Source organism: Leptonychotes weddellii, chromosome 11 (genome assembly GCF_054177405.1).
Source record: "Leptonychotes weddellii isolate Sample4059 chromosome 11, ASM5417740v2, whole genome shotgun sequence".
In the NCBI taxonomy this organism is placed as follows: Eukaryota; Metazoa; Chordata; class Mammalia; order Carnivora; family Phocidae; genus Leptonychotes; species Leptonychotes weddellii.
The window spans coordinates 40,101,944-40,126,636 of NC_138379.1; the positions used below are offsets into that span (position 1 = coordinate 40,101,944).

The window sequence follows — 24,693 nt, forward strand, 5'->3', positions numbered from 1 at the left end:
TAGCATTAAAAAATGCTTATCATATAGTATTAAGGAAAAAACACATAGTAAAAAATGCTTAAAACATGTGATACCCCCATTTTCTTAAAAACATACCTATGGAGGAAAGATAAAACAGAAATAAGCAAAATCACTATTAAGTAGTTTCTGCTAGTAGTACTGCCAGTGATTTTCACTTTCTTCATTTTAAAGTATGACAATGAGCATGTATTAAATACTTTTTTTAAAGTATGAGTCAGTCTCTAGGAATTTATAGGCATCATAGAGCCATAGAGTATATAGTACAAAGTAGGAGTTTTATAAATATCCCTACATAAAGGACTGAATTGGTTGTCAGAATACAAAGCAAATAGTTCAAGAATCCTGATTTGTTAAAACTGGAACTTTCTCAAAGTATTCCAACTATCTCAGAATAATCTAGGGTGCTTATTTAAAACAAAATGCAATTTATCCAACCAGTATTTTGGGAAGTAATGCCTCAGAACCCGTATTTTTAACAAGTATCCCCAAATGACTTTTTTTTTTTTTTTAAGATTTTATTTATTTATTTGACAGAGACACAGCGAGAAAGGGAACACAAGCAGGGGGAGAGTGAGAGGGAGAAGCAGAGTTCCCCACTGAAAAGGGAGCCCGATGCGGGGCTCAATCCCAGGACCCTGGGATCATGACCTGAGCTGAAGGCAGATGCTTAACGACTGAGCCACCCAGGTGCCCCCGCCAAATGACTTTTAAAGAAATAAAAATTTGAGAATCACTACTCTAGACAGTGTAATGATGAGCAGCTTTATTATCTCCTATTATCTGAAATAGAAGATAATTTTGCATTCTCTTTTATTTCTGGTACTTGACTGCCAAAAGTTCTATTAATATAAATGATCCTAAATACCAAACATGACCAGCTTTTACTGGTATTTCCAAAACAAACACACTGGTAAGCCTGTACAAATGTTCAACTATGAGGAAATTATCTACATTTTAATTACAAAATATAGTAAATAGAATATTACAGATCACATTAGGACAAAATTTGCAATGTAATGTTATAGTTTTCTTTTTATACTAAATACCTGCATATAATATTTAAAACCATCTCTATTTTGAAGTTCTAAAAGCAGAGGTTCTGTAGTCGCACCTAGAAGTACCAGCTGTGCAACTGAAGGCTTCTCAGAACCCAGGTTCCACTTCTTTTAACATGAATAAAACACTATCGACTGCAAACGTTTGCTGTGAGATCAAATGTTATATACAAGTATCCAGATTATATTTAGCCAAGTAACCAATCTTACATGTAAAGGAATAAACCTTTACATAAATAAAGCAATTTCACTGCTCAATAAATTGAAAAAATTCAAGCATCTAAGTTTAATAATGTTCAGAAAAAAGTTAACAGGAATATTAAAATCACATGATTAGTTTCAAACATATGATTAGATTAAACTAAAAGATGACACAGTAGGTGTCTGTTTCAAAATGGAAGTATCCCCCACAGTCTATCCTAATCCAAAAACATATAATGGAAACATTCCTTTCCAAACAAAGTCAACTTCAGAAATTTAAGAATAAATTCAAAATAGAAAATTACCAAAGAGAAAAGTCTTCCTTCAAAATACAATAGTCAATATTTTTTACTTTATTATGAAAGTGGCAGTAACAATATAGTGAAAACAACGACTTGAGGGAAAGAAAAACCACACATTATTGTTCTATTTCTGTTAACTAGTGACCTTGCTCTGGGTCTCAGTTTTCTAATCCATAAAATGAGGTGATTAGGCTTGAGATCTCTCAGATTACTCAGGGTCTAACACCCTGTGATTTTATGAAAATACAACCACCACAGTAATAATAATAAATCTTACCTGTTTCTGATTTATTCAAAATAGATGAATAGGAGTAGTTTTGGCTGACATAATCACTGGTAGAGCCCACAGAACCTTCTCTTGGAAGTGGACCTATAAATCGGTCATGGGCACTATCATCCCCGGCACTGGAATCCTCCTAAAATGCAGCATAACCAATATTTACTGGTTGCTGAAACAATGGGGAAAAAAAAAAAAAACCAAAACACATACTAATTGCTGAGGCAATGAAAAAAACAAGGCATTACTATTACCACCAAGACATTTAAAGGAATGTACACCCTCACCATTTCCTATAGGAAGGCTCAAAAGATGCCCAATGTAAAACACTTTGGAGAGGTGCTCATGTCTCCTTTCAAAGTTCTTACTTTTGCAATTTCCCTTAATTTTCTTTCAAATTTTGTTTATATGAGAGAAGGAGAAAGTTCCATTGTGGACTCTTTGATGACAGGGTCTGTCATTCATTTTTACACCATCCTTGCCAAGTAGACCTGGCAGGTAGGGCACACTTAAGTATTGGATAAAATGGATCGTTTCCTACTATCTCTAATAAGAAACTTCCTATTAATGAGGAAGATGTCAAAAAGGATTCAGGGATATAAAATTAGCTTAAGCAATTAAGACCGAGCTGAAGAGTAATTACTATGCATTTTAAAACATGAATTCCCAAACCACAGATCTAGAGTTCCCTAAATTAATAACTAATTTATATTTCAATGTCATTCAGATTAATCAAGATCTTCTCATGATGTCATAAAAAAATGATGAGATGGAGCATCTTCTAGTACTGCTTCAGTATGGGTGTTCTGTGTTTAATTATTGTCTACTGTCCAGACAGCTATTCTAATTCACAAGAGACTTCTACATGAAAAGCATCAAATAGAAGAATTTCTGTGAGTGAAGTTACATTGAAAGAAGGATTCTGAAAAAGTCCCTAACCTCTGTGAGCCTTAGTCTCCTCAGCCTGTAAAACAACAAGGTAAAGCAGACCAGGTTTTCTCGATCTTTTTTAGGAAGGACCCTCAAATTGGGAGTTATTGGATTAGACGATCTCTAGGGCCACTGGACCAGACAGGAAAGCCTACTGAAATATGAACTTAGGCAAATACTAAAAGAATAGAAATAAAGCACGTAACTTGAAAAACTAGTTATTCCAGAAAGAGGGGGGTGGGAGCAAAAATGTCAGAATAGAGAATTCTGGGGGTCTGTGCCTACCCTAAAATACAGAAAAATCTAGGCATAACTGCCAAGGACTTACAACAACCAAGCAAATGCTTAACCAAAGGAAGGCCACTGAAATGCAGTAGGAGATCTCTGTGGTGTTTTAACTTATCCTAGATCTACCCCATCCCTGTCATGGTGATAGTTTTGAAGATGGTAACCCCTATTTCCAGCGCAGCAACAGACTATATACACAAGCAACAGTGCTATGAATGCCCACTGTTACCATGTTAACATATACACTTATAAAAAGCCAACATAAAATAGAAAAATAATTTATTATACATAAATCACTAATTATATCTCTCCTCCTTCCTTTGGAATACTGCTTCCCAACAGTGACAGTACACAAAAATTATGAATACGAGGCTTCTAAATAGTTTACCAGCAGTATTTGAGGCTGTTCACCATCTTTATCTGTCAAATGCAGAAAGTTCTTCTTTCCTGGCTCAAAATTAGCATCAAGAAGTGACTTGTCACTGGTATGGTCCAGTGGAGCCTATGGGCATAAAATAAAATATCTCAGATTATGAGAAACATTAATTATAATAATAAAATAAAACAAGTAATACATAAATGAATCTACAATTCTCAGGCTCAAACACTATTTTTTTTAAATAAAGATTCTGGTAAATTCTGTTAATCTAGACTTGGAATTAACTCATTTACTCATGTATTAGGATGGCTAAGCCCAGTGACAGTGCATATACTGACAGTTATCCCAGATGTGCACATTTCCCAACATCTAAAAAAAAAAACTGGAGAGAAAAAAGGTAAAGAAGTAATGTTAAGTACTACGCAAAAAAATAATTATAAACATCTATGTTTCTATGTCCTCTAAAATGTATTTGCTAACAGTCATTTCACATAAATAACTGTAAAAACATGTTTTGATATATGAATGAGAATTCCCTGATAAGCAACACACTAAGCAGTCCAACCAAACTAATTATGTAATATACCAAAATGGTCACTTTCAGAAAGACTCCTTAAGGAACAGCCTGTCCTAGGTAAATGATAACCTATTTAAAGTCCACTGCCAGGATCCAGAGGATCCTAGGAAGACAGAAGTCATCACTCCTTTGAAAATTAAACATCTAAGATATGTAGTCTTTACCTAACTCTTTGATTTGGTAAGGCAATTTCATTCTGATCCACTCTTGTTGGTGGATGAGAGATGGAGCTCTGTGTGCTCCAAGTCTACTGTAGGGACTCACCCACACGCTAGTCCACTGTTGAGAAAAATGAGAGATGAAATGAACACCCCATTCTTTTGCTTTAAAATTATTTTGTTATACCAAAGAATGTTTTTAATGCTTCCAAGATATGAGGAATGCCTCCTTCGGGGACTTATTTTATGGAAATGCCTTTCTTAGGAACTTAACATTATATATTAAAAAAACGTGTAAATACTAACGACAAAAAAACCCTAACTGTAAAAAATGTTGCCACTTGCTATTTGTGTGACTTTGGGCAAGTTAACTCCATTTCCCCATGACTCAGTTTCTTTACCTATGACATGAGGCTGTACTAGAACCTACCTCGTACAGTGGTTATTAAGGACTAAATGAAGTTATACTTGTATAGAACCTCATACCAGAACAATACTAAGCACATAGTAAGTTTAAAATAAGTGTTAAGTAAATAAAATAACAAACATATGATCCCTCTTAACTGGCTCACATCTAGAAATCCATGAGAAAAATGGGATATAGAAAATGAGAAGCTGGGAGGTGGGGGAGGGGGCAACTGGATGATGGAGATTAAGGAGGGCACATGATGTAATGAGCACTGGGTATTATACAGGACTGAGGAATCACTGAAATCTAATAATATACTATATTGTAATTAATTGAATTTAAATTAAAAAAGAAAAAAGAAAATCAGAAGTGAAGAGAAGTCACATGAGAGGAAAGGTATGTTTGGGTCCTTTATATTCTGATAAGAAATCAGATAATATAGCAGGAATACATAGGTGTTTTACCTCAACAAATGTATGTATCTATGTGTATGAGGTGGTGGGTAGCTAAATGGGTTAGGTTTTCACAAAGCATACATGCAGCACTGTGCAGTAAGCAGGTGAAAGAGTATACTTACAGAAATGTACAATAAGCAAATAAATATACAGAAGTCAAGTACTTGAGAACAGTCATAGCTAAAGAAAGAGAAATAGGTAATCCTGATATAGAGCTATTCTTTTTAAAGATTTTATTTATTTGAGCATGAGTGGGGAGAGAGGCAGAGGGAGAGGGAGAAGCAGACTCCCCGCTGAGCAGGGAGCTCGATGTGGGGCTCGATCCCAGGACCCTGGAATCATGACCTGAGCCGAAGGCAGATATTAACCGACTGAGCTACCCAGGCGCACCATGACATAGATCTATTTAACCATAAATGTTAATTTAACACACATCTTTGAAGTGCCTAGGGAGACTATCTATGGAGCATGCAAAATTAATACTATGAGGTGCCAGCCACCAAAATACACGCATTCTACCACATGGAAAAGACACAAATGAGTAACTATAATAAAAGAATGCTATGATAAGTGGCACAGCAGAAGAAACAGTACCACTGGGGGACAAAGAGATTACTTTTAAAGTGGCATGAAGAAACATCATGTAAGGTTTCTTAAAAGTAAAAAATAAATAAGACTCGGGGAGACATACATGACAGTATAGAACTATCCTTTAAAAAAGAGGCAGGGGTGCCTGGGTGACTCAGTCGTTAAGCATCTGCCTTCAGCTCAGGTCATGATCCCGGGGTCCTGGGATCAAGCCCTGCATCGGGCTCCCTGCTCACCGAGAAGCCTGCTTCTCCCTCTCCCACTCCCCCTGCTTGTGTTCCCTCTCTCGCTGTCTCTCTCTCTGTCAATAAATAAAATCTTTAAAAAAAAAAAAGAGGCAACATTAGAAGTTACATGGTGATGTAACAGGGAGTATTCAAAGTTTGAGATTAAATATTATTTCTCTTTGCATATTTTGTTGGACTACCAATTTTACTAATCAATTTCAGAGGGGGGAAAAGTTGGTTAATGTAAAGCATTAGTTCCACATTTTAAAAATGTAAATATATTATGGAATAGAAAGCAAAATATCATGGATTTTAAGGGCAAATCATGCAACATCAAACATCTGTGATTCTTCCCTAGACCCAATTAAAACTCTGCCCTCTAAATATCACAGAGGTAATACACATTCAATTTCATTTCCCATCAGAGGTATTTTCCTGGAAAACTTACGAGTAGCAATGACATAGGACAGAAAAAGGTAATATAAGCAAAAACATGGAGATAGAAAAGCATGGAAATTTGTGTTAAGAAAATAAATTAGTCCAGTATCTGTGAGTTGAGATTAAAAAGTCTTAAAGGACCCACTGTAGTTTGTCTACAAGCTTGCTAACCTAAGGAATCTGATTTTTAATTTCTGGGTAGTGAGTACTCATGAAAGGCTTTTGAACTGGAAGGTGACCTAAGAGCTACAATTTAAGATGACTGGAAACAATTCCAAGAGTAATATGCAGGGTAATTTGGACAGAGAGACAGGAAATAAAAAATACTCTTTCCAGTACTATTCTAATAGTGCAGATGAGATCCAACTCAATGGTGTCCTTTGCCACTCTCCCATGCAAAAGTGATCAATGCCTTCTCTTTGCACTCAGAACAAACTTACAATATAGTATTTCAAACATATTAGGGCGCCTGGGTGGCTCAGTCGTTAAGCGTCTGCCTTCGGCTCAGGTCATGATCCCAGGGTCCTGGGATCGAGTCCCACATCGGGCTCCCTGCTCAGCGGGAAGCCTGCTTCTCCCTCTCCCACTCCCCCTGCTTGTGTTCCTGCTCTCGCTATCTCTCTCTCTGTCAAATAAATAAAATCTTTAAAAAAAAAACAAACAAAACATATTAATGAAATTATTTGTCAGTACAATCGTTTCTACAACAGGACTGTGAGATCTCTGACACAAAAGTCATGATACCACCAACCTTCTTGATCAGGTGCCTACCACTGTATCTGGTACATAATCTCTATTACATGACTGTATATCCTTCCTTTCCTTTTTCTTTCTATATAAATTTTTCTCTTTTCTAAAAATTAGATTATAAAATACACATGATTCCATATCCTGCTTTTTCTGCTTAAAAATATAAGATGAACAGGGGCACCTGGGTAGTTCAGTCGGTTAAGCGTGTAACTCTTGATTTCGGCTCAGGTTATGATCTCAGGGTCAAGAGATCAAGCCCCATGAAGGGCTCCGCACTGAGTCTGCTTGAGATTCTCTCCCTCTCTGTCTGCCTTTCCCTCCACTCATGCACGTGCTCTCCCACTCTCTCTCCCAAATAAATAAATCTTAAAATATACATATATTATACATTTACATATATCACATATATGATGAATAACATTCCATGCAGTAAATGTTGGAAAATTTTCCATAGTTGACACAATATGCTAGTCCTCTTACATGAGCAAAAAAACTGATAAAATGTCCTTATACAAACTTTAGGATAAGCAAATGCTGAATCTGGAATGAAGGCAAAGGGATGAAGAAGGATCCAATTATTGAGTTGCACCTAGGCTCTTAAATTATTCATTATAGTTTTGCTTATGATATTAAAAAAGTTTCCAGGATTTAATATATTAGTTAATAACAACAATAATAATGACTATCATATTATTAGCAGCTTAACAGAACATGCTTTAAGTCTAAGGTTTTACCATATCAGCAGTATTGATTCCATTTCCCCACACTAAATCAAAGGTTCCATTTATGTAGCCTACTTTGTTGGCCACATCTTCAAAGAGCTTCCTGAGTGGAGTAGAAGCTGGTAAATTTAAAGTGATCCGTTCATTCACTGTCTTTGAATTAGTAGTATCCTGTATTATACATAAAACTCTAGGTTCTTCAGCAGCATTTTCTATCTGAAATTAAAACAAACATTATTTATCTTTAAAGAAAAACAAAACAATTACAATTAGCCATATTTTCTATGATTAAATATAAAAATATCCCTCAAAATATTATTTTCTCCTAGCTAGTATTACTGTTTGGTTATGTTTGAAATACACTGGATGTATTTTGACATGGATATGTCAAACACAGAAAGTACCATATGTGCTTGTTTTGGAAAAACTGCGGCGTATTTAAGAATCAACATTCTTGTGGGTATTTGCTTTCACTGTACATCAATGGTCAACAAGCTATGAAGACAGTATACTTGAGTCATTTTCAGCTGAAAATAATAAAATCTGATCCTTAAAAATGTATCATTACCACACTAGCACAGTCAAATCAAGCACTTCTGGATTTCCTGAAGAAACAGAAAGGGAGGGGCGCCTGGGTGGCTCAGCCGGTTAAGCGTCTGCCTTCGGCTCGGGTCATGATCCCAGGGTCCTGGGATCGAGCCCCGCATCGGGCTCCCTGCTCCGCGGGAAGCCTGCTTCTCCCTCTCCCACTCCCCCTGCTCGTGTTCCCTCTCTCGCTGTGTCTCTCTCTGTCAAATAAATAAATAAAATCTTTAAAAAAAAGAAACAGAAAGGGAACTGAGAGGATTATCTCAACTTGCAAATCCCTAACTAAGGGACACAGGCAACCAGGCCTCCTGATCTTTATGCTACTGTACCTATAGACATGTCTAAAGGCCCCATTTATCAATGTGTTGGGAGCTGACAAGCTTATTTAAACAGATCAGTCAGCAGAGGCAGGTAAGGAAAAGCAAGGGAAAAAAAACTTTTCAATTACCAATGTAGAAGGAAGTTAGGATCACAAATTCTCCTTCCTTTTCATCTAGCAGTAACTCAGTAATTATCAAGACAAAAAGTTCTCAAAGGGACTTTCTCAGAGAGGCTCTGCCCTCCCTTCCAAGCTGTTGAAGGACACTGCTTTTCTTTTCAACTTTCCACAGTGGTAGCAGGCTGCATCAGATACTTGAATGCAAAAAATTCTTTCCCTCTTTCTCCTTAATGTCAAACTCTCTGAATGGCACCATTATCCACTGACTTTTGCTGAAACTAGAGTTCTGAGCATCTTCCTCATCTCCTTCCTCTTCTTCACCTCACACAATCACCAAAATTCTATCAATTCCACCTTTCTTGAATATTTCTTGAGCCATCCCCTTTCTCTTTATTCCTGCCCGCAGCAATCAAAATCTTACACAAGATTATGGCAATAGCTTCATGAGAAGTTTAACATTTTCTAATCTTATCTTCCTTCAGTCCAGAATAACACGCAAATCTGATTACATAAATCTCTTGCTTTCCCTCAAAAATCAAGTGCAGCAGTCATTTAACTGGGGTTATGTCTCACCATCCCCATAATAGGCTTTACAGAAATATGAACTGTACAACCTGTGCTGTATACAATAATTTATTTCTTTCCTTCTCTTTTACAATAATATCAACTCCAGCCTTTTGTTGCTTCTATATAACCCGTTTTTAAATATAATTATCATTGACTAGTGCTGAAGACAGGATAGCCCCAAGGTTTTTTTGTTTGGTGGAGTAATACAATTATAATTTGTTTCTGCTATATATAATTTTGGGTTTGCAAGAGATTATTTAAATTAAGATTAATCCAAGTAGTTTAGAACAGAAATAAATTTCTATAAAAGAAGTATAATGTTTAAAACAGATTGGCTACCATGATATTTCAGATGAATCAAAATATTTAATTACAAATAATAATCATTTAAAAATGAAAAGAAGGAAAATACATTTCTATAAAATAAATAGGATAACAAAAAAGAGCATTACTAATATGCCTCTCAGGAGAAAAAAAGCCTTCACCTAAAAACTTAAGGTGTTATATCAACACATGTAATTAATTGTTTTACACCTTTTAATCCCAAACTGAGAAACATAAAGTGGACCTTTTTAAACTCTGGTTTATAGTAAAAGAATGAACAATTCGAAATAAATTTCAAATACAAAAGATCCACTTTCATAGTTTCAACAGTATACTTCAGAAGTAGATTCAAGTTTTCCAGATATACAATACCAAAGGGCCAGATTTTAAACCCTCGGATGGCTGGAATTGATGGTGCAAGGAAGATTACCTTACCAAAGAATTCAGAAATCTGAAGTGTTGATTTACATCAGAATACATCAGTATACATCAGAATGGTGATGCAGCAACATCATATGGCCAGATATTAGCTGTTCCTCGTTCTTTCCCCAAATATATCAGCACAAAGTATAGGCACTCCTATACCTCCTCTCTTTCCACCCAAAAATGTGGGGAAATTATCCCCAAAGAAATCTCATCTGAAAACTAAATGTACCACAGTAAACACAAAATTTAATCTCATGTGTGCCTTTTATTCTTTTGAATGAAAATGGCTTTCTTTTCTGTATACTGCATATAAATAATTTTTTAATAGGAGGTGTAAAAGGAAAAAGTGGAAATCATCTGTAATGCCCTAACACACAGATACAATTAACATTTTGGAGCACATCCTTCCAAATATTTTGCCCACATACACACACATGCGCACATATACATGCACACTCTTGAACACACACACTGGGTTAGAATATACATGCTGTTTTGTCATTTCTTTCTTTACTTATAAATATATCATGTAATCTTTTCCTGTCAAAGTTGTTCTAACTTTTCATTTTTAACAGCTGAATAGTATTTTATTACATGGATTAATAATAATTTGTTCTATCAGTTCCATTTTATTGGCTCAAGCAGACTTTATTACACTTTGGTAATAATACTGTGATGAACACCTACATACAACTTTGTGCACTTTTCCATTTCCTTAAAATTCCTATAAGCAGAATTTCTGGGCCAATCACATTTTATTCTTGAATTCAATTCTAAAATAACTGAAACAAACAAAAAGCTCTGCTCTTCTTTGAGGCTCTAAGCTAGCCACTTATAAATCTTAATTACTTAAGATTACTTAAATTACTTAAATTACTTAAATACTCTACATTCTGGCCCATTATTTCAAATTTAATCTAATATATGGCTATCATCCATGGGCTACATTTAAATTTTTCATAGCACTACTGCCAACACTAATCCCACACTCATATGTAGTCTCTCTCCTCCCCCGCCATGTCCCCCCAATCTGGGAACTAATAAGAAAAAAATTTTTCTTTCAATTCTCAGATATCATCAATAAGTATAACAATAACTTTACAACAGTTTTCCAAGAAAGAAGAAAAAAAAAAACTCTACAAGGTTATATTAAACATGCAGATTTACAAAACATTTAAATGTAAAAGCTGTTTCTTAGAATTAGGAAAATAGGGTAGCTACCTTTCTTCTTTTCTTTGGAGTTCTGCCCCTGGCTGATCCCACTTACGCCCAAAGGAAAAAGCAATATCACCTTGAGGTAAATGATAAATGGCTACAAATTCCTTGCCACTCAATTTCTTTTTCCTTTTCCCATGAATCTGGACGGGCCTAGTGACCAGCCAGGACCAACAGAATGTACTACAAGTGACAGTGTGTGATTTAAGGCAGGACCTTAAAAAAATCAGCAGCTTCTGCTTTTGTACCTCTTGGAAGATTCCCTCTTATGAGTTAAAAAAAAAAAAAATCCACTTACCCTGGGACCACCATGCTACAGGGAAGCCCTAACAATCCACACAGAGAGAAATCGGCCACTTAGTGGAGCACTGGAATGCCTAATTGGAGAAAAGCCTTCTTGGACATTCTATCCAAAGCCACCCACCAGCTAAATGCAGCCAAGTAATGATCCTCAATGATGCCACATGGAGCACAGAAACTAACCAGCTGAGCCCTTGCCCAAATCCCATCCCTCTGAATTATGAACAAATAAACTAGTTGTCTTAAGCCACTAAGTTTTCGTGTAGGCTGTTCCAAAGCAAAAGATAATAAAAATACACTTAGGCACATTGAAACATACTTGAGCACTAGCTGGAAAGGATGTTGTAATGGTGGTGTTGGTAGTAGGAGGGAGGGTGTCCATTTAAATACTACACCCGACATTAAGGTAAGGCATCTGAGGATATGTCATAATTTAGGGAACAGAGCACAATTTTTGAGTTCAAAGAGCTTTATGACGAATAAGGGAAAATGAGAGGAAATAAATGCAGAGTTTTAGAAAAGCCCAAAGCATGTTCCACTTGGGAAAATATTTAATATATCTTAGGTGTGCTATTACAGGGGCACAAAGTTCCCTACACAGAAAATCTAGCCAGTTAAAAAAAAAAAAAGACATAAAATATAAAATTAAAACTATTTATTTTATGGACAACTCATAGCAATATTACACTTGTGAGAATAAGGGGAAAGTCAACAGCAGTTACAATAACACTGTGCATGCTGAGAGAGTGTTCTGTCTGTGCCTATCTATGCTCACTGCAGAAACAAAGCTAGATTTCCTAACAAAGTCTGAAGAAAGAATCCCTGAAAAGAGTAAAAAAAATTACAGCACAGTCTCATTTATAAAAGATAAAACATAGTGGGATAAAAACACTCTAAACATATTTTCTTCCAAAGATAGGTTCGCTGCTAGGGACATCCTGTAGAGGTCGACATGAGATAGTTCTGAGGGGTCGCAGAGCCTGCTTGAAGGCATGTTCACCTCTTAAGTCATGTCATCTCCTTTTCTTGGCATTCCTAATAGTTCTAAATTCAATCTGCGTTCTCTGAAATTAACACCATAATTTTTGTTTCATAAAAGACACTTCCTAGGTAGGTGTTTCTTATTTAAAAGGCAAGGTGTATAATTGATGGCATATATTCAGAATGGTATTAGCATGTAGAAAACAACTTAATATCAACCCAAATTCAAAGTTACCAAGATTCAGATTTTTTTAAGAAAAAAAATTAATATAAAAACTTTTAAAACATTACAAAGGGACCTCTTTACCTTTAAATTTAATAGTCAACCCATTTTCTTTTAAGACCGCCTTCTTTTCAATGTTATTACAAAGATTAACATTATGGTTGCAAACTTACACGTACGCACAAAGGTCTATCTGCTTCTTGTACAGGAGCTGCTATGAGCTAAAAAGACAGGCCTTACTTATTAGCACATTACCCTTCTGGGCATCCACAGTTAATACTGGCATAGGTTAAAAAAGAGAACTAAAGAATGTGAATATTTTTGCTGAATGAAATTTGTTAAATTTATCAACGCCATTCAGATTTGCATTTTTACTTTAACAAGTGACAATAACTGGGGCAGTGATGGAGGCCCTAACTTATATTTTTAAAAAATTTATTTTTAAGATCCTCCCTCCACTCCATTCTACTACCTCCCCCCGCCCAGCAAACTCCCCAATATTATATGATGTTTTCCTAAGTGGTCTCTTGCCACAGATCACTTAGAGAAGGCAAGAGATTAAAGGAAGCACCCTGAAGAAAGAACTATAGAGTTCAAGGGACCCGAGGAAAATGAGGTATTAAGTAAAAGTTAGAATGGGATGGTACATCACAAGAAAGTTTAGATTTATAGTGCATTCAGGCTGCTGGAAAAGTAATAGTTTTAATTATTCAAATAAGATTTCTGGGATTTGACTCTGTAAATTATTAAATGATTTCGTCCCAGCACTATTAATACTTCAGAAAATGAAATATATCTGTATAAAAAACAGACAACCATACCATAAAGTCAAAACAAAGGGTTCTATAGTTGTTATATGTTTTCCCCCTCACTCACATGTTAAAAACAAGGGACTATCTAGACACATATTCAGTTAAGGTGGCTTTCTTCTTATTAAAACCAGGTAGAAATAAGATAAGCCAAACAAGCACAAAACTTAAGACATGCCTTGTTATTAAATAAAAATACTAACATGCTGTTACTTGTTCTGCTGATTATCATACTAAAGCAATTACATCAGCAGTCTACCTGTAAAAATTTCTTCTTCATTTCATCAAAGATATTTTGTCTGCATCTCCAAAACACATCCTATGGTATATAAGAACAAAATGAATTACAAATTATTTCTTTAAAATAAAGAAGACAGTGAAATGAGAACAATGAAGCTAAAGACATTTTTGCAACAAAATATGTATTAAAGTAGTACACCAGCTAGGATTTCACTCATAAATTACATTCGTAATTTTTACCTTAGTCCTCAATTACTCTTGTAAGGTTACTGAAAACCTGTGCCACAGTGATAAAGATTAACATTAGCACGGAAAAATACCAACCACATTTTAACAAAGAGTAGTAGCTTTAGAATTAGGTGTAAATCAAATGTTCTAAGCCACATAATATTTTTTCCAGTTTTACTGAGATATAATTAACATCTAACATTGTAATAATTTAAAGTGTACAACATAAGGATCTGATATATGCATACACTGCAAAATGATTACCCAATTAGTTTAGTTAACACCCATCATTCCACACAGTGACAATGTTTTTCTCCTAGTGATGACAACTTTTAAGATCTACTCTCTTAGCAACTTTCAAACACACAGTGCAGTAATGCTACTGTAGTCACCACGCTGCACAAGACATCCCCAGCACTTACTTATCTCACAACTGGGAGTCTGTGCATTTGGACCACCTTCACCTATTTCCTCTACCGTCTTCCTCTGACAACCACCAATTTGTTTCCATGAGCTCTTTTTTTTAGATTCCACATGTGAGATCAGACAGTATTTGTCTTCCTCTTCCTAAGTCACATGATATTTAGAGTCCATTAAAGGAATTTTGTGGGGAAACCTAGAAATCTCTGATTTAGGTGGTTTATAAATTTGGATTTTTTCACATGATAAATAATCTTCAAGTAAGGCTGCTTAACACTACTACCTACAGCTATTTTCTTTCAGTGTAAATCTTTTCCTTATTATGAGACAAGCTTATTTTTCCAATTAAGGAAATACAGAAATATGCAAAAGGAAAAAAAAGATGAAGAGATAATCTCCTGAAAAATCTCGGTTTTACATCATTTCACACTTTTTCTGTACAAATCTTGTTTTCCCTCACCTTAATTAATAAAAAGACAGACCAATGTATTATTTCAAAGGGTGGTTTTTATTACTCACAGTAACTTGTACGCTATTCTTTATCAATAAAAAAATTTACATTATTTGCTTTTATAATAGAAATACATTATAATAGCAGTACATAATTTTTAACAAGCAACTCTAAAATAACCCCTATAGCAACTGTTAACAATTTGATATACATCCTATCAGATCCCTCTCCATTCTATGCAAATATTATGGAGATTGTTAATTATTAACCAAATAAGATCATTCTGTACACCAACATTTGAATTCTGCTCCGCAAGTGTTTTTAGTAAATGAAATGTTTAGTTTTTAGTTTCTACATAGTCTTCCACTACAAAGGAAACCATAATTTATTTAATCAATTGGCTATTAATGGGCATTTAGACACCTTCACATTTCCACTACAGCTTTGCTTATCTGTACAATTTTTTTCCTAAAGATAATTTTCCAAAGAAAGAATTATTAGATCAAAAGTTATATACTTGTTTTTAGGATTTTTAATACATGGTGTCAAAAGGCTATCTCTTCCACAAATAAAAACTGAACTACAACTATCTGTCAACTACTAGGTGCTCAGAAAATAGCAGTAAACAAAGCCTTGCCCTCAAGGAGCTGCCATTTTACAGTAGGAACTCAACCATAAACAAATCTAAGCCATCAGGTATCCATCAACCTCAGAGTCTTTGCATTTCTGTCCATTCTACCTGGAATGTTCTTCCTTACTTCCTTTGCTCAAATATCATTGTGGTGGCTTCAAAGTATGTCCACAGATTCTTTGACATGCCTCCCAGCAAGAACAGGAGTCTAATTCCAGTCCCTTAATTATGGGTCAGCCTTAGTGACTTCCTGTGATATACAACATGACTTTCAAGACCAGGGTAGAAAAGGCAATACAGTTTCTTCCTGGCTCTCTCTCAGATGCTTGCCCTTGGAACACAGCCACTATGCTGTGTGAGAGCCAAGCAGCCACACAGAAAGGTCATGTGTAGATGTTCTAGCCACAGCCCAAATGAGATCCCAGCTGGCAACCAGCATGAACCATCATACATGTGAGGAAATATTCAGATGATTCCAGTCCCCAGCCTTTCAGCTGCCCAGGTGATGCCTAGCTGAGCAGAAATCAGCTGTCCCAGCCCAGCCTTTCCTAAATTGCATATCCATGAACAAAAGTCACTAAGTTTGGGGGCAGGCTGTTATAGAGCAAAAGATAATCAGAACCGTCAATTTCTCAATCTGGTCTTTTCCTCATCATCCTTTTAAAATTACAATCCTCTTGATAGTTTACATCTCCCTTCCTTGCTTCAGGTTTCCCCACAGTACTTTTGACCACTTGATATATTTGTTTATATTTTACTTGTTTATTGTCTATCTCCAAGAAACTTCTACTATGAGCCAAGATGAAGTAACAGACTGGATTTACCCTCCCCATCTTAAACAACTAAAAAACTACACAAAATATATGAAAAAAATAACTTTCGATAGTATTAAACAACAAGCAATGCAGGACAGTGATCACTGTGAAGGCAAAACAAACATGATGAGCTACCTTCCAGACTACAGTGCAGGGAGGGAGAATCCAGGTAGAGTCCAGCAATTTCCTGAGTTGAAGAGATGAGGTGGGAGTTTGAGGGGGCCCATTCAGCTAAAATTTACAGAGCACAATACTGAAGGAAGGAAAGCTGTGCAAACAGTAAGCTCCAGAGGTCTGTAGCAGGGCCTTCCTTGAGTATTTGGCTGAGCACTCATCAGCAAGTAGGAGCCATAGGAAAGAACCCTCACAGTTCATTTCAGTGCCAACCAGCCAGAATGAAAAAACTATAATACACAAGGCATCAGATAAGAGTACTCAAGGAGTATTGTCTCAGTAGTCGGACCAAATCTGACTTAGTCTAAAGGCTACTCTGAACCAGTCTTACAAAGCTGAAAGGCAAGCCTCAAAAAGATCAAACTGTTCACAAGTAAATTAAGTGCATTCAAGAACAAAGCTCAAGAACACTTATGGGAATAAAAAATACCCAGCACCCATCAAGGTCTAATTCACAATGTCTGATATCCAATCAAACATAAACAGGCATGTAAAAAAGCAGGAAACTATGACCCATAATAATAAGAAAAATCAATCAATGAAAACCAACCCAGAAATGATACAGATGATAGAACTGGTAGACAAGGATATAAAAAGTTTATAACTATATTCTGTATTTCAAGATGGCAGATAAGGGGGACGCCTGGCTGGCTCAGTCAGTAGAGCAAGTGACTCTTTTTTTTTTTTTTTAAAGATTTTATTTATTTATTTGACAGAGAGAGACACAGCGAGACAGGGAACACAAGCAGGGGGAGTGGGAGAGGGAGAAGCAGGCTCCCCGCAGAGCAGGGAGCCCGATGTGGGACTCGATCCCAGGACCCTGGGATCATGACCTGAGCTGAAGGCAGTCGCTTAACCAACTGAGCCACCCAGGCGCCCCAGAGCAAGTGACTCTTGATCTCAGGGTCATGAGTTCAAGCCCCACATTGGGTGTACAGATTATTTAAAATAAATCTTTAAAAAAAAAAAAAAAGGTAGATGAGTATGTTAAGAAAAAAGATGGAAGCTATTAAAAAGAGCCAACTCAAATTCCTGAAAAGTACAAAATCTGAGATGAACTATATAAGGGATAGGATTAACAGATTAGGTACACTGAATAAAAAATTAATAAACTTGAAGACAACAATAGAAACTATCAAAAATGAGACCCAGATTTCATCTTTTTTATGGTTTCATAATATTCCTGTATACACACACACATGCACGCACGCACACACACACCCATCTTCCTTATCCATTCATCTATTGATGGGCACTTATGTTGCTTCCATACCTTGGCTAATGTAAATAATGCTGCAATAAACATAGGGATGCACATATCTTTTCGAATTAGTGTCTTGTTTTCTTTGGGTAAATAAAGAAGATATTGCATCATTTGAGACAACATGCATAAATCTAGAGAGCATTATGCTAAGTGAAATAAGTCAAACTAAGAAAGACAAAGTGGAATCTTAAAAAATAAACAAGCAAAAAGCAGAATCAGACCTAAAAATACAGAGAACAAACTGATGGTTGACAGAGGGGAGGGAGAGTGGGAGAGTAGGCAAAATGGGTAAAGGGGAGTGGAAGATACAGGCTTCCAGTTATGGAATGAGTAAATCACAGGAATACAAAGCACAGCATAAGGAATACAGTCAATGATATTGTAACAGCAATGCATGGGGACAGATGGTAGCTACACTTCTGGTGATACAGCATAATGCATCAACTTGTCAAAATCACTATGTTGTACACCTGGAACTAAAGTAACACTGTGTGTCAACTACACTTAAATTAAAAAAAAAAAGAGAGAGAAAGAGAAACACAAAGGGGAAAAAATCACACACACACACACACGTGTGGAACAGAAACCATAAAGGCCAGAAGGAAGTTGCACAGTATTTTTCAGGTGTTTATAGAAAATAATGGTTAACCCAGAATCTTAAAATGAAAAAAAAAATGTCCTTCAGGAATGACCCAGAAATGGCTTCAGTAATAATCAGAATTCAAGACACTCTTAAAAGGAAAACTAAAAGAATTCGTCTCCAGTAAAACTACTCTAAAGGAATGGATAAAGGAATTTCTCTAAACAAAAAGGAAACGATCAAAGAAAGAACCTTAGAACATCAGGTAGGAAGAAAGGAGATAGTATGCAAAATAAGGCTAACTACAATACACTTTTCTTCTCCTCTTGAGTTTTTATTAAATGTTTGAAAGTTGACATAAAAATGAAAAAACTGCTGGGGGCGCCTGGGTGGCTCAGTCGTTAAGCGTCTGCCTTCGGCTCAGGTCATGATCCCAGGGTCCTGGGATTGAGCCCCGCATCGGGCTCCCTGCTCAGCGGGAAGCCTGCTTCTCCCTCTCCCACTCCCCCTGCTTGTGTTCCCTCTCTCGCTATGTCTCTCTCTGTCAAATAAATTAAAAAAAAAAAAAATGAAAAGACTGCTTGATATGCTTACAGATGTGTAGAAGAAGTATCTGACACCATTATATTATAAACAAGGAAAGGTAAAGGGACATAAAGGAGTAAGGATTCTGCATTTCAACTGAACTGATAAAATAATGACACCAGTAGACTGTGATAAGTTGGAATATATAAAGTAATAACCAGAGGAATCACTAAAAAAGCTCATGAATGATACAATCAAAATCACTATAGATAAATCAAAATGGAATTTTAAAAAATGTTCAAACAATGCATAGGAATCTAAGTAAAAGACAACAGGAAAAAAAAAGAAAAGACAACAGAAAAACGAAATCCAGAGAACAAACAGAAAACACAAAATAAAATGGGTGACTTAAGCTCTAACATATTAATCATTACATTAAATATAAATTATCTAGGGGCACCTGGGTGGCTCAGTTGTTGGGCATCTGCCTATGGCTTGGGTTGTGGTCCCAGAGTCCTGGGATCGAGCCCCGCATCGGGGTCCCTGCTCCGCAGGAAGCCTGCTTCCCCCTCTCCCACTCCCCCTGCTTGTGTTCCTGCTCTCACTATCTCTCTGTCAAATAAATAAATAAAATCTCTAAAAATAAATAAATAAATAAATATTATCTAAATACATCAACTAAAAGATAGATATTGGCAGAGTGGATTAAAAAACATGACCCAACAATATGCTATCTCTAAAAACTCACTATCCCTACACACACATATATATACACATATATGTAATACATATTATGTCAAATATATGATATATAAAATATTTTTAAATACTTATATATGATATAAATTTCACATAAAATACTTTAGATGAAAGTGAAAGAATAGAAACCACATACCATACAATCATTAATCGAAAGCAGGAGTTAATTTTAAAAGTTAATATCAGATAAAGTAGACTTCAGAACAAAGAAAATTATCAGAGACAGAAAAAAACATTACATAATTATGATAAAAGGGTCTGTGCACCAAGAAGACATAGCAATCCTAAATGTGTATGAACTAAACAACAGAGCAGCAAAATGTGTGAAGCCAAAACTGGTAAAACTGAAAGAAGAATTAAGTAAATCTACAATTATAGTTAGGAGACTTCAACACCTCTCTCTTAACAATTGCTAGAACTACACAGAAAATCAGCAAAGACATAGAAAAAAATAATACCATCAACAAGATCTAATCAACATTTATAAACTATTCCAACTAACAAGGACAGAATATACTTTCTCTTCAGATGTACATGGGATACATACCAAGACAGACCACATTCTGGACCATAAAACAAACTTAAATGTAAAAGAACTGAAATCCTATAGAGTGTGTTCTCTGCTCACAATGGGATTAACAGAAAATCTGAATATAAATAGAGAAATAGAATGTCTTCTTAAATTAGAAGATTCAACATACTAAAAATTTCAATTCTCCCCAAACAGATAAACAGTTTCAAAACAAGTCCTATCAAAATGCCAGTAAGAGTGTTTGAAGATACAGACAAGATTATTCTAAAATTTACGTGGAAAGGCAAAGAAACTAAAATAGCCAAAAGAATAAAGTGGGAGAAATCAGTCTACCCAATTTCAATACTCATTATATAACTATAGTACTATAGATCAATAGAACACAATAGAGATCGATACAAATATGCCCAACTGATTTCTGAGTAGATACAAAAACGACTCAATGGAAGAAAGATAGTCTTTTTAATTAGCTTTTTTTTTTTTTTTTTAAAGATTTTATTTATTTTTTAGAGAGCGAGCGAGAGAGAAACAGCATGAGAGGAGAGAGGGTCAGAGGGAGAAGCAGGCTCCCCGCTGAGCCGGGAGCCCGATGTGGGACTCGATCCCAGGACCCTGGGATCATGACCTGAGCCGAAGGCAGACGCTTAATCATCTGAGCCACCCAGGCGCCCGGAAAGATAGTCTTTTTAATAAATGGTACTGGAACAACTGGACATCCATATGCAAAAAATAATAATAACAATCCTCAACCTGTCTCTTACCTTATACAAAAATTAACTGAGTATGGATCATAAACTTAAATGAAAAATATAAAACTATAAAACTTTTAGGGGGGAAAAAAAAAAAACGAGAAAATCTTCCAGAGCTAAGGCTAGGCAGAGTTCTCAGATGACATCAAAAGCGTGATCTATAAAAGGAAAATTTGATAAATTAAATTTCATCAAAATTGAAAAATATTTTACAAAGACCCTGTAAGGATGAAAAGACAAGTTACAGACTGGGAAGAAATATTTCAAACAACATAATTGACAAAGAACTAGTATCTAGACTATAAAGGATGCTGAGTACCTAACAAAAAAAAAAAAATCTAATTGGAATCTAAGCAAAAATCATGAGACATTTCAACAAAGGGCATAAGCAGATGACAAGTAAGCACGTGAAAAGATGGTCAATATCACTAGCCATTAGGGAAATGCAAATTAAAATAATGAGGTATTACCACACACTTACCAGAATGGCTAAAATTAAAAATAGTCACTAGGATGCAGAAAAACTGGATGTTGCATACTTTTCCTGGTGGGAATATAAAATTGTATAGCTACTCTAGAAAAGTTTGGTAATTTCTTAAAAACTAATGATGGAACTACTATACAACCAGCAATTGCCCTCCTCAACAATTATCACAGAGAAATGAAGAATTACATTCAAACAAAAACCTATACATCAGTTTTTACAGCAGTTTTATTCATCATAGCCAAAAACTGCGAACAATCCAGAAGTCCTTTAACAGCTACATGGCTAAACAAACTGTGGTACATCCATACCATGGATATTACTAAACAATTAAAAGGAATAAACTATCGATACATGCAACAATCTGGATGAAACTCCTGAGAAAATATTAAGTCTAAAAAGCCAAGTCCAAAGGTTTGTATACAGTAAGATTTCATTTATACAACATTTTTTAAATGACCAAGTACAAAATGGAGAACAAATTACAGACTGCACAAGATTAAAGAAAGGTTGGCAGTGCGAAAGAAGTGGGTGAGGTTATAAAAGGGCAACATGAGAGATCTTATGAAGATGAAAATGTTCTGTATCTTGGCTGTATCAATGTCAATGTCTTAGTTGTGATATTGTACTATAGTTTTATAAGATGCTACTAATGGGGGAAATGGGGTAAAGAGAACTACAATTATCTCAAAATTAAAAGTTTAATTTAAAAAATAATTAAGTCTTACTTAGTAGTAGTAGTATACCACTACTCTCTCTTCTAGAGACTAAGAGAGAATTGCCAATTTTAAACCTTGAGGCTGAATGGAGGTGGAATGTGGAGTGGGTACTCCGGAGAATGTGTAGCCACAAGTTGGCCTTCAGGCTGATTTGCAGTTCCAATTCACACTGCCTGGGTGGTACGAAAAACCCCAAGCCACGAATTACATTGAAAATGGTTCTAGAAGAGTAGTATTCCCAAATACATAACAGAAACAATCACATTTCTTTTTTCTGGAGAACCGACCTGGTTCCCAAAGCTCAAATAATTTCATAAAAATTATTTTCATAATTCTAAAAAAAGAACAGCTCAAAATTGTTTTTTTAAAAAATCACTAATTACATGAGGAAAAATGCACCATGAGTGAGAGTCAGCAAAGAATAAACTACAGCAGATGACACACATAAAAGTTTCAATATTGAAACTATCACATTATATAAGATTATGTTTAATATGCTTCAAGAAATAAGAGAGCTTTGAAATTTTAAGTAAATGTTAGCAATTAGCAGGCTTTTAAAAGTACTGAACAAGATTCCTAGAAAAGAATAGAAATTAAAAACACAAAGTCTAACAGTGTATTTAAAATATTTGAAAAAAGAATTAATGAACTCTACAATAGAACTAAAATTTCCTAAACTTTTATTGACATAGAGATGTAAAACACTAGGGCATTAAGAGACATGAAGGATATAGTAAGAAGATCTAATATACATTCAGGAGAAAAAAGAATGTAAGTAGAGGAAATATTTAATTAGATAATGGCTAAGAACTTACAAGAACTGATCACCGAATCAGACTGAAGAAACCCAAGAAATGTCAAGCAAAATAAATAAAATAGTTTAAATGCAGCCAGAAAAATGGCAGATTACCTTAAAATAAACAATAATTAGACTGACAGCTGATTTCTCAACAGAAGAAATGGAAACCAGAACTTAAGCATACCTTTACTGTTCTGGAGGAGAAAAACAAAGACAGAACTAACTGTTAGTCCAGAATGCTATATATAGCAAAAGTGTCTGTCAGGAATGCAAAAGCAGAGATTTTTGTGACCAGTAGATCCTTGTTAAAGAAACTTTAAAAAAGGTATTCTCTTCTTTCTTCACTAGTTGCTTTGCCAAAGTAATCAATGTTTTTTTCTCACCCAAGAATCTTTTCTAGGGGCTAAAATCCCAGTGAACATCTGACTGCAACCACATTAGAGACTCCCAGTGAGAATCACTCACTTGAGGCAGGTCAATTCAAAGACGCTTGGATCCTCATCATCACAAAAGACTTTTATAGCCTTTATAGCCTGAGGCATCATATACTTTTAGAATTTTATTGAAAGACATGAAGAAAGACAAGATGTTTCCTCTCTTTCTATTTATAATACGGAGAATTACATTTCACAGTAACCTCTCAAAAAAAAAAAAATGTAAACAACTACCATAGTGCCATAATCTAATGTGGCACCATAATCATGTTCATCATGAAAACAATTTTCTGGAAAAACCACCACAAACTCAATAAATATACAATGCTAAACAGCTCATATATTGCCAGCAAATCACAGGCATGGAGAGACTTTGCTTATCTAATATGGGATACAGACTATTCATGGATTTTAGCTTTAAAAAACCTGCCATTTTCACTCTCCTAAGCAAGCCTTGAGTCTTATCCTCACTCCCACCTCCTATACTGGATCTGGTTCCCTCCTGGGCAGTACAATTTTTACTCAATGTTTACACTTTGGTCCCAGAGTTATTTTCTCTTTAACAAAGGAGTAAAATATAAAAAGAAATGAATACCTACCAAAATTAACTCAAAATGGATCAAAGAACCAAATGTAAGAACTACAACTATAAAACTCTTATAAGAAAACAACAGAAAAGCTTCATAACTTTGGAGTTGGCAATGATTTGTTGGCTATGATACCAAAAGCAGAGACAACAACAAAAACAGATAAACTGGACTTCATCAAAATTTAACTTTTGTGTATCAAAGGACAACAGAGTGAAAAGTCAATGCATGGAATAGTAGAAAATATATGCAAATCAACATATCTGAAAACATAATAAAATGGATAAATTCCCTGAAATGAAGAAAACCTCAATAGTCCTAAGCCATTAAACACATTGAATCAGTAGTTAAGACTCTCTTAATAACAACAAAAAAATTCCAGACCTGGATATTTCCCAAATACTCAAAGATAATTCAACTTTTACAGAAAATGTTCATAGTTACAGAAGATGAGGGATGCTCCCTAAATCATATGAGGCTAGTATGACAGTAAATTTTAAAAAGACTAATATAAGAAAGAAAAATTATAAACCATATCACTCATGAAAACTACAGAAAGTCTGAAACAAAGTTTTAGGAAATTAAATCCAGCAACATATTAAAGCTTAATATATCATAACTACGGTCCTTTAACATTGGAAATATCAAATTAC

The 24,693-nt window shown here is 35.3% G+C and overlaps 1 protein-coding gene across 4 annotated transcripts in view; it reads right to left on the reverse strand.

Moving 5' to 3' along the window:
* The window catches only part of USP47 (ubiquitin specific peptidase 47), a 109,934-nt gene that overhangs the window by 58,498 nt on the left and 26,743 nt on the right, over nucleotides 1–24,693 (reverse strand). For 2 of the 4 annotated variants that reach the window (XM_081798599.1, XM_081798598.1), the window contains exons 2-5: nucleotides 13,909–13,968; nucleotides 7,790–7,993; nucleotides 3,463–3,576; nucleotides 1,857–1,995 (exon numbers count right to left, since the gene is read on the reverse strand). In XM_081798599.1, coding sequence (XP_081654725.1) covers nucleotides 1,857–1,995; nucleotides 3,463–3,576; nucleotides 7,790–7,993; nucleotides 13,909–13,968 — 517 coding nt within the window. The remainder of the gene's footprint in view (nucleotides 1–1,856; nucleotides 1,996–3,462; nucleotides 3,577–7,789; nucleotides 7,994–13,908; nucleotides 13,969–24,693) is intronic. The other 2 variants (XM_081798600.1, XM_006747341.3) reach the window with 2 other exon arrangements.